At 56.3% G+C, this 18,070-nt stretch overlaps 1 protein-coding gene across 1 annotated transcript; it reads right to left on the bottom strand.

The window, feature by feature from the left end:
• Window positions 1-752: 752 nt before the first annotated feature.
• KCNH4 (potassium voltage-gated channel subfamily H member 4) lies at window positions 753-16,768 on the bottom strand. The gene is made up of 16 exons (XM_055575862.1): window positions 16,693-16,768; window positions 14,580-14,813; window positions 14,115-14,261; window positions 13,857-13,981; window positions 12,776-13,019; window positions 12,313-12,470; window positions 8,856-9,063; window positions 8,226-8,420; window positions 7,589-7,788; window positions 5,524-5,773; window positions 4,721-4,953; window positions 4,028-4,066; window positions 3,473-3,825; window positions 3,109-3,215; window positions 2,404-2,477; window positions 753-1,148 (listed from the first exon to the last, which is right to left on the bottom strand). Exons 1-16 carry the CDS (start codon window positions 16,766-16,768, stop codon window positions 753-755), a joined length of 3,039 nt encoding a protein of 1,012 aa, XP_055431837.1.
• Window positions 16,769-18,070: the final 1,302 nt, after the last annotated feature.

The raw sequence follows: 18,070 nt of genomic DNA, 5'->3' as shown, positions 1-18,070 counted from the left end.
TGCATTGGGAGTGTGGAGTATTAACCACTGGACTGCCAGGGAAGTTCCCAGAATATCTGGATTTTTATATGAACTTTCCTGATTTTGAATATGGCAACTCATTCGTATTTTGGGGGAAAAAAAATGCTGTGCGAGTCAAAGAATATCATTGGTTCATTTCCTATGTGGGCTGTGGGCTAAAGTGAGCCCCTCCACCTTGGGCTGATGGTGGGAGGCCTAAGAAGTCTTGGGTTACTCAAATGCTAGTCAGGGGACTTCCCAGTGGTTAGGACTCCCATCTCCAGCAGAGACCTGGGGGCTGGGACAAAAGACCTCACAGTATTACTAGCCATCGCCGCACTGGAATCTCTTGCTGTAGACACCAAGATCCTGCCTGCTCTTTCCTCAGTCTTCATTTCCTAGGCTGGATCTGGGGCCCTTCCCCTACCCCACCCCCATCTCTACCTGCCTCCAGGTCCTGGGGAGAAAGCCAGACATCTCATCTGCCCAGCTTAATGGGCACTGCGGTCCATCTCATGCCTGTTGGGTTCCACGGCCTCAGGTGGCTCCCCTCACAGAGGAGAATAGAGGAAGGTTTGGGAAAAGGGAAGAGTCACAAGTGACCAGACTTGGTTAAAAAAGGTCAGAGAATCCAGAGCCAACCAGACCCGCTGGTGGCTGCTGACCCAAGGCAGGAGGCCAAGGGGCCCGGCCCCTCCCTGGATGGCAGGCAGCAGCGCCCACCCCAGACAGGCCTGGGCCCGTGGCCAGTGTCAGTGGATCGTGTCTGACCTGGACCGGAAGCTGTGCCTCATGAGGCTTGAGTTCGAAGGCGGGGCCTCTGGCACTGGGGAGGATCCCAGAGGGTCAGGCTCGGAGAGGTAGGGGGACCGTACAGAGGGTCTCAGGTCGGGGTGGGCAGCCCCCATCTCTGCTGTCCCCACACTGGCCGGGCAGTGGACCTCAGCCCGAGTAGTATCGTGGAGGCCAGGTGGTGGTCCGGACATATAAGGAGAACTGCACGGAGGCCTCTGAGGTGGGCAAGGAGGGTGTGGGGGCCAAGCCGAAACTGTTGGATGGCCCGGGGGACCCAGTCTGGCCTGCAGCAGGCCCATCATGTGTCGAAGTTCCTGGCTAAGCTGAGACACTTCTCGGTTGAGACGGGAAATCTGTTGAAAACACATCAAATTGTCTCCCAGGTGCCACAACAGTCATCCCCCTCCGAGGCGCGCTCCCCTCCCCAGTTTACAAAGTGCTTTCATATCCACTCTCTGCTCAAGGCCACCCTCCGAAGAAGAAGACAGGACAGGGGTTATTTTTGTCTAGATGTAAATACCCCAGCCTCTTTCCAAAAAAGGATTTGGGACGACAGCTATTGCTATTCCCACCCCCTCACCCCTGCCACGCACACACTTTTATAAGATGTAGAAGAATGTGCTCAAAGAGGCTGCACAGCTGTGAAGTGACAGACGCAGGCTTACTCTCAGGTGATACATCACAGGAGCTCAAGTGTCTATTCAGCATTTTTCAAATTTCAGGAACTACAGAATCAACTGAAAAACTTGTCAAAATGCCGATTTCTGGGCCCCACCCCAGACATTCCAAATTGGGTGAGGCCCAGGAGTCCGCATTTTAACAGGTTCTCTGGATAATGATGGTCTCTGAAGCTGGGGGACCACTGGTCTAGAACTGCCAGCTGAAGCAAGACTGACCTTGAATCCCACAGAACCAGGGCTGGCTCCGCCCCCTGACCCAGGCCCCGCCCCACCCAGGTGCACCCCTGGGGATGCCTGATGTTTATCAGAACCCAGGGAAGGCCCATTCCCGAGGGCTGGGCCTGGCTGCGCTGTGGATGTGGCTTTGAGATCCCTGAGGGGGAGGTGGAGACACAGTCTCAGCAAACAGGATCTGGGGCTCTTTCCCTAAAGGATTCAGATGGGAGGGTCCAGGCCCTTCAGGTTATGCCCCACAGTCCTCTGCCCAGACTGGTGGTGGTGGGGAGGGGAAGGAGACAGGGAGGGAAGGACTGGAGCATGTGACTTGGTGGGGGTAGGGGGAATGCCCCTGCAGGAGCAAATCCCTTGTCAGTGGAGAGGCCCTTCCCCGCCCCCACCCCCCCCCACCGGGCCAGACCTCCTGAGTCAGCTGGAAGGCAGGGATGCAGCCCTCCCTGAGTACTTATAACCCGCTAGGGATCAACCGGGCACGTATGCACCCTCATCTCATGCACAAGATGGGAAGAACCATCTCCCCATTTTCAGATGAGGAGATTGAAGTTCAGAGTGGTTGTGGGGCTTGCCCAAGGTCACACAGCTAACATGAATATCTGAAATCAGGACTTGGGCTCCAAACCCTTTGCAATGCTGTTCTATGAGGCACATCTCTGATCCCAAGGTTGGAGGAGAGGAACGGACCCCAACTAACCTCCTGGTTCAGTCTGCAGACCTTTTCCTTCACCTCCTCAGCTTCAGGGGTGGCTTCCTGGCTAGGAATGGGCCCTGAAGACAGAGTGGGGAGAAGGGATGTTGGATGAGTGCAGGGAGCTTTAGTCTGCAGCCTGGGCTGGGCCCTTCCTGTCACTGGGCACGCCGAGAGCAAGGGTAGAAGAAGCTCTGGGGTCAGGATGATGGGAAACCCAAGCTCCTCAGGCTGGTTTTGAGGCCATATCACTTCCCCAACAGCTCCCCCGCCCCACCCACCTCCCACCCACCTCCAGCTCTAGGCACGGAGTTTCTCCTTGGAATCTGAACACAACCACTCTTCTGATCATGCCTGTGTGCCTTTCACTAACTGCCTTGTTCCGCAACTCAAACTCCTACCCACCCTTTAAGGCCCATCTCAAGTGTCCCCTCCTCTAAAAAGGAGAGTTAGAGGCTCCCTCCTTTCCCACCGAGGAGCCCCGTTCTTGTCGTGGCTCTTAGCACTCTGATCTGGAACCATTCGTCTGAGAACACAGGTATTGCCTCCACTAGACTGGGCACTTGCTAAGTGTGGGCCAGGTCTGGTTCATCTGTATGTTCCTAGCAGAGCACCCGGCAGCTGGTAGGCCCTTACTATGTGTGGGATGGGTGGATGGATGGATGGATGGATGGATGGGTGACTGAGTTGAAGTCCACTGTTGGCCCTTACCTGCAGGAAGGGCCTGCGAGCGAGATCTAGGGTGCTCAGGCCTCCTGCTGAACCGGAACGTAGTGGCTTCTGCTGTGCTGCCAGAGTCCTCAATGCCATCCACTATCCTGGGATGGAGGCAGTGGTCATCAGTCCCGCGGGCAGAGAGTAAGGGCCAGAGCAGGGCAGAGCAGGCAGAGGGTGAAAGGGGCTGCAGCACCAGGGAGCTGGGGAGGAGTAGCCGTCACAGAGGGGTGGGGTTGCAAGCTGTGGTGGATCAGGAAGGGCGGGGTGGAGCACTGGTCAGAATGCTAGGGACAGAGCCCAGAGAAGGTTCTGGAAGCCAGCAGGGGTATAGGGAAGGCAGAGGAGGCTGGCATCTCACCGGGGACTGAGGTCCGGAGGTCCAAATGTTCCCAGTGGGGGAATGAGAAGCTGGGGGGGCTTCCAGGCAGCAGAGCCCCTGGGGGGGCCATGAGGGGAGGGGCTGTGGCCCCGGCCAGCCAGGGCAGGGGAAGGGGCTGGGGACAGGGAAGGAGAGGAGACAAGGGCTGAGAAAGGGGGCAGCTCCTCCCCCAAGAGGCTGACCAGGGAGCCCCGGGGCCGCGCTGGACTGAGGTTGGGCAGCAGGATAGGCCGCCGGGGCCTGGGACCACCGCCAGGCTCGGCCCCAGCCTCAGCCTCTGTGACGGATGGCTGGGTCTTGTCTGAGGAGGAGCCCAGGCTATCCGAGCGGGGCTGTGGGCAGAGGATGCAGCCGATGTCACAGGGCAATCGACAATGGGCCCCTACAGTAAGCAACAGCCTCCACTGGCATTGCTGCCCCCCATTGCCTCTCCCTTCACCCTGGAGCCAGGCAGTCAAGGAAAGGTGCACCCCCCCCCCCCCGCACCCCCGCCTCTGCATGTGACTTCAACCCTACCCAGGAAGGATGCATTACCTGGGAGAGGCGAGGGGACCGGGAAAAGCGGCAGAGGCCCTGCGGGGACACAAGGGGGTTCTGGCTGACTCACACCTCCCCACTCCCCCAGGGCAGCACCTCCTAGTCCCACCCATCAGAAGAGTGGGGTTGGGGAATGTGAGGCCTTTTTGTGGAACTGAGTCAGAGATACCCCCAACTCCAACTCAGACAACTCCTGAGTGGCAACAGAAGTCTGAAAAGCAGTAAAAAACCAAGGTCTAGGGTGTAAACTACAGATTTGGCCCAGAGCCTAAACCAAAAATGGGCCCGGGAAACATTTGCTGAGTGGAGCAGAGGAAGCCCCAGGGGAGGAAACCAGTCCAAGCGGGGGAGGGAATTGATGGAGGAAGAACACACGGAGGGGATTGTTTTCAAAGTGGGGGTCCTTTGAGGAGTCTGGATTGAGCAGAAGGGGGACCAACAGGAGGTGTGTCAGTTGAGTTGGAAGTAGAGTTGGTGAGAGGTGGTCCATGGGGTTGGGTGATGGTCCATGGCGTAGGGTCAGTGGGTTGAAGATGTTAAGTATGGCGGGGCAATGGAAGGGGTGCCCAGCGTAGAGAGATGATGTTTTCAGGGTGGAAGGAATTCATGAGGCTCTCTCTGGGGCTGAGGGAGGGTCTACTTTGAAGGAGGTGACCTCGGAGGAGGTGGAGGCCATAGGGGTCTACATACGTTGGTCTCAGAGCCGTGGCGCAGGTTGAAGGTGAGGTCCCGGGGCAGGCCAGCCCGGAAGGCAGCTCCATACTCAGGATAGAGCCTCAGGACCTCGGCCAGCCCTTGGCTGCTCAGCTGCTGCAGGCCACAGTAGGTGAGTGCCTTCACGTCAGCACTGGTCTTCAGCACGCAGCTTGGAGCTGTGCCTGACCCAGGCTCGGGGATATCTGCCCCAATCAGGTCTCCTTTTCCTGTGGGTGAGGGATAGGGACAGTCAGCTAGGGCAGAGGATATTAGTGGATGTGAGAGATGGTCAGTGTGTTTGAAGGATGGTTGAAGGTGGGTCAGTCAATGGAATTGGAGGAAATAATCAATGGAGTTGGCAGGTTGGTGGAGAATGGCTGGTGAAGTTGAGAGACAGTCAGTTGGGGAGGTCAGTAAGGCTGGAGGAATGATCCATGGAATTGGATGATCAATACAGAATGGCCAGAGGGGTCAGTTAAAGGGTAGTGGGTCAGTGGAGTTGAAAGTTGATGGAGAAGGGTCAGGGGAGTTGTGAGACAGTATGGTGGGAAAGTTGATTTGGGGGAACAGTCACTGGGGAAGGGTTGATGGGTTCAGGGATGGCCAATGGGATGAGATCCTTATCTCATTATTCCTCTGAGGGGAATGGTCAAAAAGGGATGGTGGTAGGTGCTGGGACTGAGAGAGCGTACTCCTTTGCCAGAACACCAGCTATCCAGTCCCTAGATTCCTGGCCCCTCCCAAGGCCTTTGGGAGAAGGTTCCAGGGTACGGAGAAGGTGGAGGTGGGATCCTCACCCAGGATGGCCAGCACCATGTTGTCGCGGAGCACCTCCAGGGAGCCGGAGCAGACGTAGTAGTGCGCCTGCAGGGCGTCCCCGCGGCGCAGCAGGTATTCGCCAGGAGCGCAGAATGAGGTCTTGATGTGCAGGGAGAGGGCCCGCAGACAGCCCCTGCTCGCTGCTCCAAACAGCGGCAGCTGCAGGATCTCCCGATTCAGGTGCATAGCAATATCAGCTCTCAGCTCGTCTGGGAAGTCACGCAGTAACTGCATAAGGGGCAAAGGTCATTCTGGCCATTTTTTTTCCCCCGGCAGCAGTTACTTGAGCTCTACAGATGTGTTGGGCTATCTTCAAGGACAGAGCTCTAATTACCCATTTCTGACCTTCAGGGAGACCTCTGTGTGTCTCATCTCAGTTTGACCTCCCAACGCAAGTCATGGGGCAGAGACTAGATCTTCTATCTGTCCACTGCCCATGGCTACACACACTGGTCACACACACACACATCCTAGTTACTCAACCCCGCATATGCACGGACCATCCCTGGTGGGTCAGCCTTCAAGCCAGGAGACTAGAAGTCAGCTCTGCATAAATCCCTGTGGGCTCTGGACAAACCCTTTCCCCTCTCTAGGCCTCAGTGTCCCCATCTGCAAAATGCAGGGTTACACTAGAGCTTGGATGTTAGTAGTGACCTCTTGGGGGCCAAACTTAACGTTCATGGTTCTACCCTCATCTCCTGGAGCCCCTTGGCCACTCAGGCTTGCTAACCTCTCCCTTTTGTTCCACTCGCTTCCTTCAGGCTCCTCTTCCTCAGCCAACCTACTTCTTCAGCTCTCCTCTTAGTTTGTACACTCTCCCTGCATCATAGCGACCAGCGCCATGACTTTCCCCCCTTCCCTGTGAGTCTGGAGTCCTACCTCCGGGTCCAGACCTGTGTGTTCAACTACCCATGGGCAGCCTCCACCTGGATCCCCCACAGGCATGACACCCTCATCATGGCCCAACCCTAACCTCTCAGTTTCACCCCTAAATCCAATCTTCCCTGGGTAATGCTTCCATCCCACCCTTTGGCCGAAGCCAGAAACCCGGGAATCCCTTTGAGCTTCTTTCCTGCAACCCGCTGATCACCAAGTCCCAAGGCTCCTGCTCTCAGAAGTACCTCCTGGGGGACTTTCCTGGTGGTCCAGTGGATAGGACTCCACACTCTCAATGCAGGGGGCCAGGGCTTGAATCCCTGATGGGGGAACTAAGATCCCACATGCTACAACTAAGCCCACAAGCACTCCTATGCCACCACGACTTCAGAGCCCATGCACTTCAAGTAGAGAATCCTGTGGACCACAACAAAGACCCAGTGCAGCCAAAATAAATAATTTAAAAAAAGACTTTCTGGATCTGCGGGTGACTCCTGAGCCTAAAAATGTGGTAGGACAAAATCTAAATCCAAGGCCATCCCTGAGTTTGGCCTGCCCCCTTCCAAGCCCCTCTCTCCACCCTCTGCCACTCCTTCCTCTGCAGTGCTCACACACCCTTTCCTGAAAACTCGATGAACTACTTTCAGTTCCCTGAACTTGTCCTGCTCTTTGGCGTCAGTAGCTCCAGACGTGTGTTCCTACTGCTCTTTCTGCCTGGAATGGCCTTCTGGTGGCAGGCCAGTTTCCTTCTTGTCCTTCACGATGTTCACTTTTCTGTGCCACCTCCCCTGACACTTCGAGTTTCAGACACAATGATGGTGCTGCTGCACCCACTCTCTCCAGTAGAGTCCCATTCACTGCGTAACTCTTTGTTTACCAGGCTGTCTCCCTCACAAGGCTGCTGTCTCCCTGAGGGTAAGGGCTGGGGGTAATCCAGGACTCCTGTGTCCAGCACAGAGGCTGGTCCAAGCAGATGCTCGACCATGGCATTAGCCACGTGTAAAGGAAAAGGGATGTGGACTCCGGTAGGTGTGTGTCCTTGTGAACATCATTTCGTTTCCCTGCAATCCATTTGCTTCCATCCCAAACCCTGAGAGGCCTCGACCCCATTCCCAGCTCCTGCACCTCTGCGCTGCAGGTACAGGGCGCCCCCCAGCCACTCACTACCTCGTTGGCGTCAATGCCGCTGTTGACCGCCCACGTGGTCTGGAAGTACTCGAGCATGCGCTGCTTGAGCGGCCGTGGTAGGCGGTGCACACGGATGAAGTCCTTGAGGTCCTTCATGCGGCTGTGGTAGAGCGAGCGGCGCGAGTACATGCGCTGGATGATGGCCGTCACGTTCCCGAATACCACGGCGTGCATCAGCGCTATGGCGCGCAGCGGGAAGTCAGGGGCGACCACCCCTCCGGCCTCCGCCCCTCCCCCCGCCCTCCACGGCGAGCCCGCTGCCCTGGACCAGTCTCTGGGCTCCTGGGGAGGGGCAGGAGAGCCAGAGGGCCCCTGAGTGCCTACCTGATGCCAGGTTCTGGGTTTGGGGCAGGGAATAGCAGGTGGTCCTGAGACGGGTCACACCTGATGCTTCTCTCATGCCCAACCCCATTAGGTCATGAACTTGGGCTTCCCATCCCTTTCGCAAGCAACCCTCCAGTTTGTGGCCGTTCCTCCCAAGGCCAGCATGTAGTAGGTGCTGAGCAAACATCTATGAACGAATGTCCTCCCAGTGTCTGGTCATGGGTGGACACCTTGCCTTCTCTGGGTCTCAGTTTCCCCATCTGCACGCTGGGCTTGGTAGGCCCCGCCTCACCGCCTATGAGCATGGTGCAGATGGAGAAGATCTTCTCGGCGTCAGTGTTGGCGCACACGTTGCCGAAGCCCACGCTCGTGAGGCTGCTCAGCGTGAAGTAGAGCGCGGCGATGTAGGCGCTGCGCCGCGACGGGCCGCCAGCTGAGCCGTTGACATAGGGCACCTCCAGCCGCTTGCCCAGCTCGTGCAACCAGCCTAGCGGGTGGAGGGATGCAAGGAGCCCCGGCTGTGCAAGCAGTGGAAAATGGGGTTTCCCTGAGCTGTCTGCACTTGACCTTGGGTGAGGGGACTATTTACAGAGGTGAGGGGAGGTTTGCACAGGAAATGTGAGGAGCAGCTGGTGTCTGGGCCTCCCGGCCCTGAAGTGGTTACAGTTGCAATTCAAGGCTACCAGCTCCCTACACTGCTGACTGTTTAGGGGCCCCTTCCATTCTCTAAGAGTTTATAAGTGCTTCCTGTGCACAAGGAGCTGGGACTTGATGGCCTATTTGATTGCATGTTTATTGGAGGGATGGAGGAATATGGAGTGGGGGCGGGGCCCTGATTGGGGTGGGGGTGTCAGCTTGGGGGCCTGCCTGGACAGGGCAGGAGAATGGGTAGTTGGTGAAAGCCTGGGGGCCAGTGGCTCACCGATGTCCCAGAGCAGGGGGTCGTTGGCCTCCATCTCCCGGCGCCCGATGACATACCAGACGCAGGCCATCCAGTGGGCAAGGAGCGCAAAGACCGACATGAGCAGCGTGAGCACCACAGCGCTGCACTGCGAGTACCGCTCCAGCTTCTGCAGCAACCGCAGCAGCCGCAGCAGCCTCACCGTCTTCAGCAGGTGCACCAGCGATGTCTGCGGAGTGGGCGCAGCAGGGGAAGCTGTCAGCAGGCCCCCCAACGTTCCCCCCTCCCCCAGGTGCCCTGGAGCTAGGGGAGGCTGCCTGAGGGAAAGGATCCTTGCTGTGCTGAGAAGGTGACCAGGAAATGCAAGGGGGACAGGATGATACTAAAACTAATCATGGGAACTTCCCTAGCGGCCCAGTGGTTAGGACTCTGCACTTCTACTGCAGGGCGTGAGAGGTCAATTCCTGGTCAGGGAACTAAGATTCCACAAGCCATGCAGTGTGGCGACCAATACGACAACAACACAACCCTAATAATGGCTAATAGCAAGTACTATGTGGGTCAGGCACTGGGCTAAATAACTGTAATCCTCATAAAAACAAACAAACATACGCCTTCAGTCCAATTTTCATCACCGTTCTTAGTGTGCAGATGAGTATACTAGGGTTCAGAGAGGCTGGTGACTTGCTCAAGGTCACAGACCAAGGAAATCATGGAGCTGGGATTCAAATCTGAGTTGACACCAGAGTCCACTTTGTGCTATACTGCCTCTTAGCACCTTGGCTGGTAAAAGGGCAAGTCAGAGGCAGGACGTGGAGAAGGCAATGGCACCCCACTCCAGAACTCTTGCCTGGAAAATCCCAGGGACGGAGGAGCCTGGAAGGCTGCGGTCCATGGGGTTGCAAAGAATCGGACACTACTGAGCGACTTCACTTTCACTTTTCACTTTCATGTATTGGAGAAGAAAATGGCGACCCACTCCAGTGTTCTTTCCTGGAGAATCCCAGGGACGGTGGAGCCTGGTAGGCTGCCATCTCTGGGGTCGCACAGAGTCAGACACAACTGAAGCGACTTAGCAGCAGCAGCAGCAGCAGCAGCAGCAGCAGGACAACAGACATAATGATCTCTGGTCCTTGCTCAAAGCCCCCAGTGTCTTAAGTACAATCAGCTGTGGACAGGGGAAGGTATAGGGACCTCATCCCTTATGGATCAGCTACAGCTGGGATGCTGAGAGAAGGAGAGCAGGGTACTTAGACTGTGAGGCCCCAGCCCTTGCAGGGTTTGGTGGGAGTTGCTGAAGTTAGTCAGGGTCCTGTAAAGGTTAGCTGGTATTAACTATGACTGTTTTGGTTGTGTTTTGATAAGCCCTTCCAGTCTTGGATATGATACGCAGGTGGGAGCTTATGTTCTCATTGCTCTGGGTGGGGTAGCCTGGAGGCTAGGGCTGGGGGCTCTGGGGTAGCACATGTGGAACTTTGTATGAAGGCCCTTCACTGTCCCTTCAGGGGCTTCCAGGAGCATCCCCCCTTAGCCCTGGCCCTACACAGCTCCTGAGTCACATGCCATTTTCTCTAATTTTAGACAAAGGAGTTGGAAAGGAGGTGACTCTGATGGACCCTCTCCAGAGTTTAGGAGCTTCCCAGGGAGCTCAGTGGTAAAGTATCTGCCCACCAATGCAAGAGACTCAGGCTCGATCTCTAGGTCAGGAAGATCCCCTGGAGAAGGAAATGGGAAACATTCCAGTATTCTTGCCTGGAGAATTCCATGGACATAGGAACCTGGCAGGCTACAGTCCATGGGGTCTCAAAGAGGCAGACACAACTTAGCTACTGAACACGCACTTCAGGGTTTAATGCCTGCCCCTAGCTCTCAGAGCTCCTGACTCCAACCTTGAGTTCTTCAAGGCTTCCCCTTGTCACCTACCCCTGGGTCCTATTCCCTTGGGGCCCTCCTTTCCTCGTTGGACCAGGATGTCTCAGGCCTGGTTCCTTCAAGTCCATGGCTCTGCCAGTGCCTACTTAGCCTCTATCTTTGCTCTGCTTCCCTCTAGCCCCAGCATGGCTCCTCCTCTCTCCTCGTGCCAGACCATCCACTCAGGTACACTGGTTTCCTGGGAAGCAGGGTGGCATGCTGGAAAGAATTCTAGACCAGGAGTCTAGGGACCTGGTTCTAGTCTCTCGTCTGCCATTGCTAGCTGTGTGACTTTCAACAAGCCACTCAACCTCTCTGAGCCTCTGCATCTACCTCTGAGAAAGAGAGATATGAGAATCTGCCCTGAAAGGTTACTGTGAGGTTCCTACGTGATGATGTGTGAAAGAACTTAGAAAACTGTAAAGTGCTCCTGACGCTACCAGAGAAGGGGGGACTGCCTGGTGGGCACAAACCAGGTGGGGATGCACCCAGGGGACAAGTAGGGAGCTCCACTTGGAAGGGCCAGAGCCTCAGGGCAGACACACCCACATGCACGTGTGTGGGAGCATGCACACACGTGTACACAGCCAGGAGAAGAGGCCCACAGCCCGTTGGCGGCTAGTTAAATCCGGCTGCGTGTAGGTGGTTTCCCGCTATAGCTGAGTGTGGCAGGCAGAGGAGCACACGGGGAGACTGCTCTCCACCTCCCCACTCAAGGGGGTCTGGGGACACAGGGTGGGACTCCCTCTTCCTGGGCCATAGAAGACCTAGTATCTGCCAGCTGGGTGCAGAGCTGACCACTGAGGGCGCCTCCAGGCAGTTCTGGGACTCTCTGCCTCCAAGTCCGCCCCGCAGCCTCTACCTCCTCATCTTGGCTTGCTACGTTCCCCCTAAATGTTCCCTCTCCTGTCTCCTGCCAGCTGGGGCCTATTCTGTCTAGGGTCTAGCTCAGCTCTTACCTCCTCCCTTGGGAACCCTTCCTAGACCACGCCAGCCTCTGCCCAACTGCCGTGCTTTGGCTTCCTCGCAACAGCCAGATTTCAGATCAGTTTTGCGGGAGCCTGTGTTCCAGCCTGGAATCCCAAGGTTGGTTAGTTCTGCGTCCAGCCCCTGCGCAGCACTACCTGGGCCCTGTCTTGCAGTCCATTCACCTCTTCTGCTGCTGCTGTCTCCACCAGCTTAGCTGCCGAGTGGCTGAATCCTTATCCCTCTCCTCCACAGTGACCATGCCTTACACAGTGCTTTGCAGACAGCTAAATGCTCATCCGTTGTTTGTTAAATAAAAATGTGAAAAGTGCCACTCATTTGGCTGCAGACCAATGCCGCCTTGGTAGCCCTAGTTAGTTTTTCATTTGTCTCAGCTTCCCTCAGAGATTGTGAGCTGAACTCCCCAAGAAGGCAGACGCTCTTGGATCCTTCTTGGTTTCTAGTGCTGGGCTCTGCCCATCACAGATGCCTGGCAAATATTCACTGATGACTGAGTCTGGGACTGATGTGGGTCGCTTAGTGGGAGATGCTGTGTTGAAGTTGCCAGGCTAGGCTGCAAGGCAGGACAGGGATCACTCACCACGGTGATGTTGAAGACGTAAAGAAGGTCAAAAGGTAGAGCAGCAATAAGGTCAATAAAGAACCAGGTGGCCAGATAGTGGAGGCCAATGGAACGAGGAGCAGAGACCACCTGGCCAGACTGAGACACATAGGTGGTGCGGAAGTTCAGGATGATATCTGGGGATGCAAGAAGCTGTTACTAAGGGTCCTTGGCCAAGGTACCTTGGGTAAGACTCAGAATAGTGTTGGAGGCAGGGGTGGGGATGATGGAGTGGGCTTCACACTGGTTCTTAAAAGAGGAGAGGTCTAAAGGCTGAAGGCTCCAAGAATCAGGGGTAGGGTTCATGGACCATGAGGACATAAAGACACAGAAATGGGTGGGCTTTAAATATCTGGGTCTGGCAAGCCCAGGATGAAACAAGGCTTGGGTGAGTGGGTCCTTCCAGCCCACCCGCCAGGGTACATGGGGCAAAGGGTCTAACCCAGGATGAAGAGCATCTCCACGGCGATGTCGCTGACAAGGGTGTGTCGGGACGTGATGGGGGTGTCGTCATCACCCGAGAAGCAGACGTTGTAGGGAACAGTGACCGCAACGTAGAAGGTGGCAAGGAGGATGAGGCCATCCCAGACGGCTTTGGGGACGCTGTAGTGGAGGAGGAGGCAGCGGGACCCCCCCACGGAGGCCACCTTGTATTCGGGCACTGATGGCTTTGGCTCAAACACGTTCTAAGGGGAGAGGGGTGGTGGTTGGGGACACTTGGGGGAAAGAGGAGCCAAAGCTGGGGGAGGGACAGGTAAGGAATGGGGAAAGGGGTGGAGTGGGCACTGCAAGCACAACCACGAGAGGATGTAGAACGTGCAGGAGGTGGGGGTTGGCAGCTGCCACCTGACACTTCCTTCCTCTGCCAACTTACTGCTCTTTGGAATCACTCACATTTTGTGTGTGTGTGAGTGTGCGCGTGAAAGGTTTCTAAGGTTGGACCTTTACCCTTCTTGAGAAGGTGATTATGACCAGTCAGACAATGCCCTAGCTTGAGGGGTCACTAGCTTCTCCCTCAAGATCCTCTTGGGTTCTAGGGATGCAGTGGAGGATAAGTATATCCCAGGGGCAAGGGGAGGCTGGCATGGCATATCCCATTCCCTGTTGCCATAACAGTCTGCTCAGAAGGTTGGAGACCCATGGATTCATCAGGGTCCTAGGAGTGGTACACAGGGTCAGATGCCAGACCCCAATGGGGGCTTTCTCCCTGGGACCACTAACGTGGTTTCATACCCCCCACGACGTAACCCTAAGACCCAAAGGTGGGTGATGTAATTGCTGCTACAGCCCCACCTTTGTGGCATCATCAGAGCAGGGTAATGTCAGTCACAAGGAAGCAGGGAAGAGGGGGATGAAAGGAGGTGTGGGGGAACATGGGATAGAGCAGACAGCCATACATGAGGAACGGCAGACAAAGGAACAAGCCACCGGAGGGAGATTGGACAGACAAGGAAACAGGGACATAGTAGCAAGGGCGCCTCAGAAACATGTCTGGGAGATGTTGGGGTGGAGACTGGACTCACATTGGTTTTCATGCCTCCCTGGCCCCGGCGGCCAAAGTGGCCGGTCAGTCGGTGTAGGACAGTACGGCTCTGCCTCCTGGCAGATCGAAGTCTTGAGCTGGCTCCCCTCCTGCCAAGGGAGTTTTCTGTTGGGAAGAAGGGTTTGGCAATAAGTGGGGGCACATCCATGAGGCTGAGTAGGGAAAGGGCTTGGGTGCCCTTGGGCAAGGGCTTCTGACCATTCACGCCATCTCCCCAGAGTTGCAGCCTTGAGGTTACCATGATTACTATCGCCATGGCCTCCTGGGGGGCCAAGTCCTGGGCCTCCACTCTGAGTGATGTCCTTGAAGGAGAAGAGGAAAAGTACAACCTCCCCCATCTCATTCTTGATGGGCATCATGTCCAGGAGGCACCAAAATGCTGAGCCTGCAGGTGTGGAGAGGTAAGAGGAGGAGGGTGAGCAGCCCGTGGCATCTCCTTCTCTCTCATCCCCCTTTGTTCCTGGGCATAATCAAAGGGCTTGGCCAAGGATTAGAGCTGGAAAGCCCAGAGATTTTGTCAGCCATCTCCTTCACCTTCCTGATGGGAAAACCATGGCTCAGAGAGGGTCAGGGATACATTCAGTGCCACACAGTCAGCTTGTGGCAGTGTGGGGACCAGCAACCAGGCTTCTGCTGTCCTAAGTGGACTCTGGGTAAGGTCTGGGGTCTGGGCAGGACGGCAGGGCAGGCCGGATCCCCTCACCATCCTTTCGGTAGAAGCAGATTTCAGCGCGGTGCTCCTGATGGCCCTCCAGAGCCTTGTGCAGCCTCTGCAGGGCTGGCTCACTGGTCTCTGGACCGTACAGGAAGCGGCAGCTGCAGGTTTTCTGCATGACCTCGGTGCGGCCGTAGCCTGTGAGCTCGCAGAAGCCGTCCGAACAGTAGACAATGGGAAAGCCCCGTGGGCCCTGTGCGTTAGCCAGCAGGAAGTTGCTGTCTGTGGGAAGAAGGGGTTAAGGTCAGGCCAAGGCCAAGAGGGGAGCTCAGTTTCCAGGTGAGGCATACCTCCCCCAAGCTGAGGTCAGAGATCCTAGAGACAGGAGCTTCCCAGGTTTCCGTGGGATTCCTGGATCCCCTTTGAGATGTCCTGAAATGAGAGTAAGACGAGATAGAGCAAGAGGACCAGGACTTAAGGGTGGCCTGGAACTGGGACAGGGTAGTCTAGGGGGTTGGAAAAGGAACTCCAAGAGGTCATGACTTCTGCCTTGAAGCTGATCAGCTGTTACTGTAGCAGCAGCACAGCATAGTGAGTAAGGGCATGGGCTCCAGCACCCTATCCCTACCACTTGCTGACTGTGTAACTTGGAGCCAGTTAATGAACTCCTCTGGGCCTCAACTTCCTTATCTGAAAAGTGAGGGATTATATATCTTCCTCAAAATGTTTGGTGTGAGTTACATGGGTTACCTGGGAAGAGCAAATCCTGGCACATAGTAAGTGTTACACTGAGAAGGTGAAATGATGCCCCACATTTGCCCAGCTTTCAAAGCACAATCCATAGCTGCTATCCTGGATAAGGTAGAGATTCTGGCATTATCACACCCATTTTACTGATAGGAAACCAAAAAGCAGAGGTTATCCAAACTCACAGAGTTTATTATCCAGTCTCCTTTGTGGAGGGAGGAAGACAGTGATGAATAGCATCCTCATTCCCTGACTTCCAGGAAAAGTCCTCTTTTTAGCATCCCTTAGCTAAGTTCAGGGGGTCTGTCCCAGTTCTCAAAGTTTGACAGGCTTGAGCAATGAAGTTGTGGCTCCAGCAAACCCAGCAACAGAACCTGAGCTGGCTCCCCTCCAGTTCCACTGGGTGGGAGGCCTCAGGGGGGCTCGGTAGGCCATCTAGGGATCGTCTCAGCTGAAGGAAGGGATCTGAGAAGAAACCAGTCCTGGGGTGCTAGGAGGGGTGAATGTCTGGGGATGGAGCAGCTGATGGGGATACTGAAGGTGCCTGGGAGGTGCTGGGCCCTGGGCAAGCAGCCTCCTTCCATCCCAGGTCTGTTGCCCGGGTGATAGGCACTATGGAAACAAGGGAGGTGTGTGTGGGGGCAGGGTGAGGAGGAGGGTAGGGCCCCGGCGGCTGTTTCCTCCCTCAGGTACCGCTCCCCCCACCTTCCAGATCTCAGCCTGGGTGTCCGAATGGGGCAAGGGGAGATGGTTCAGTTCCAAAGTAGGAAAAGGGAATGGCGGGAGACGAGGAGGGGAAGCAGAATGGTGGCTGTCCAAGGTGCTGAACCTGGAACTCAAGCTCGGTTGGGAGGGCAGGCAGTTCTCTCCCTTACATAGACCACCCCCTGCCTTCCTGCCATACCTCCCCCAGACAGGGACGCGCTACAATTTGGGGGTGCCTGACCTTAATCCAAGCTGGGTCCTGCAAAAGTCTGACCTTTTTTATGTCTCTCTCTTTTATTTTTTTCTGGGGGAAGGAGATGCTGCAGTCGTCGGGGAGCAGACCCCAAAGCACCTGGCCACTTCGTCCCACCTCCGCGTCTTGGATACTCCCGTACACGCCCACAGCAGAGCCCTGCCCGAGAGTGGGCGGCTCTCAAGGACTCCTCCGCTTTTCCGCACAAAGAACCTTTCCTGCCTCCTGTCACACACCCCCAACCTTGGCTGCCCGCACTCTTGGTCCTCTCCACGTCTCCCCTCCCAGGGCGCTGCCAGTCCTGCTCCTTTACTGGGGCTCTGGGAGTTCTTAGACCCTCCTAGCCCATTCTCCTCGCCTTGGGTCTCTCTCATCATATTCAGGAGACCCACGCGAGCGCCAAAGGAGATTTGACCTCTAGCTCGAACCCTCAGCTCCAGCCTCCACCCAACTCACGCGTGCCGTCGAAGCGGGTGGCGATGGTGTCCAGGAAGGTGTTCTGCGGGGCCAGCAACCCCTTCATGACCGGCATGGCCTCGGGGCGCAGATTCCAGGCGCAGCGCTGGGGGCGTTCAGCGCGGTCGGGCCGGAGGGGGCGCGCTGCCGGCGGGGCCGGGGCGCCCCATGCGCCCGCCTGCCTCTTCCCCTCCCTCTAGGCGCCGCCGCCGCCGCCGCCTCTCTGTTCCAAACCCAGTAGCTTTCCGCTTGTCTCGGCGCCGCCTCGGTCCCCCCACCTCCCCACGGGCCAGGTTCTTTCCCTAGGGCTCGCCCGGAGCCCGCCACGTGGCCCCGCACGGGGAGGGGCCGCCAGCGACACCCTCTCTCCCCTCCGCTGCCCTCCTCTGGCTGGGGAGCGGCCCACGCGTGTCTCTCCCGCAGAGAATTTGGGACACGCCCACCCGAGGCCGAAGCGCCAAGGGATGGGGCGGGGCTTGAATGACAGACACGCCCACCTTCCAGGGTGGCCACGCCCCCACGCGTGTTTCCCTGGCGGCTCCTTGTGTCTCCTCCCCTCGGGTTCCCCCTCTAGCCGCCCACGCTGGGACTCGTGTCTGGTTCACAGCGCCGCCTGCTGGAGTTGGGATATCTCGCAGCAACCTCAGCTTCCTGCGCTCCAGTATGAGACAGCAAAGAGTTAAAGAGGTTAGTTTTGTCGGTGCAGGATCGATGAGAGGGCAGGAAACTCAAATGCTAGAATACTTAACCGTCACTTGTGCCTTAGTTTGCATAGGGTACCCTGGCTAACTCTGCCTCTAACCTCAACAGGATGGATGAAAAGAGCTCTGGAGTCCACTGGGTAGAAATCCCAGCTCTGCTGCTTTCTAATTGTGTGACTCAGCCTCCAGCAGCATCACTGTCTTTACCTGTCAAATGGAGCTAATAATTTTTACCTCGTATAGTTGTGTGAATTTAATAGCATAATGCATATCGTTGGCACACAATGTGTTGGAGAGCAATTGCCTCCTTATTCGCCTCCTCTTCCTATCATTCTGATTTAATCCTCCTTCTCTCTGCAATCATTCAAGTGGAAGAGAGGTTGGAGGTAAATCTGGAGCTGAGAAAGATGGTTTCAAGGTGAGCAGTCAGTTTATAAATCCCCAAAGTGCACCGGTGGACTTTGTTCTTCATCTTCCCTAAAACGAAACCAGTGCAGCAAGAAGGACCCAGGTGAGACCAGACACGGGACTTTTCACTATGGAAGCAGAAAATTACTGTGGCAGCTGAGTGTGGTGGCTTAGGGTGGCTGCTTCCTCGGAAAAAAAACAGCTAAAGCCAATGACAAAGGGAAGATGGGCTGGGGAGAGGGCAGGCCAGGGCTCCTCACCCTCACCCC

Source organism: Bubalus kerabau, chromosome 4 (genome assembly GCF_029407905.1).
Source record: "Bubalus kerabau isolate K-KA32 ecotype Philippines breed swamp buffalo chromosome 4, PCC_UOA_SB_1v2, whole genome shotgun sequence".
NCBI lineage: Eukaryota > Metazoa > Chordata > Mammalia > Artiodactyla > Bovidae > Bubalus > Bubalus kerabau.
The sequence above is the reverse complement of the archived record's forward strand: the minus strand, read 5'-3'. Positions and strand labels throughout refer to the sequence as shown.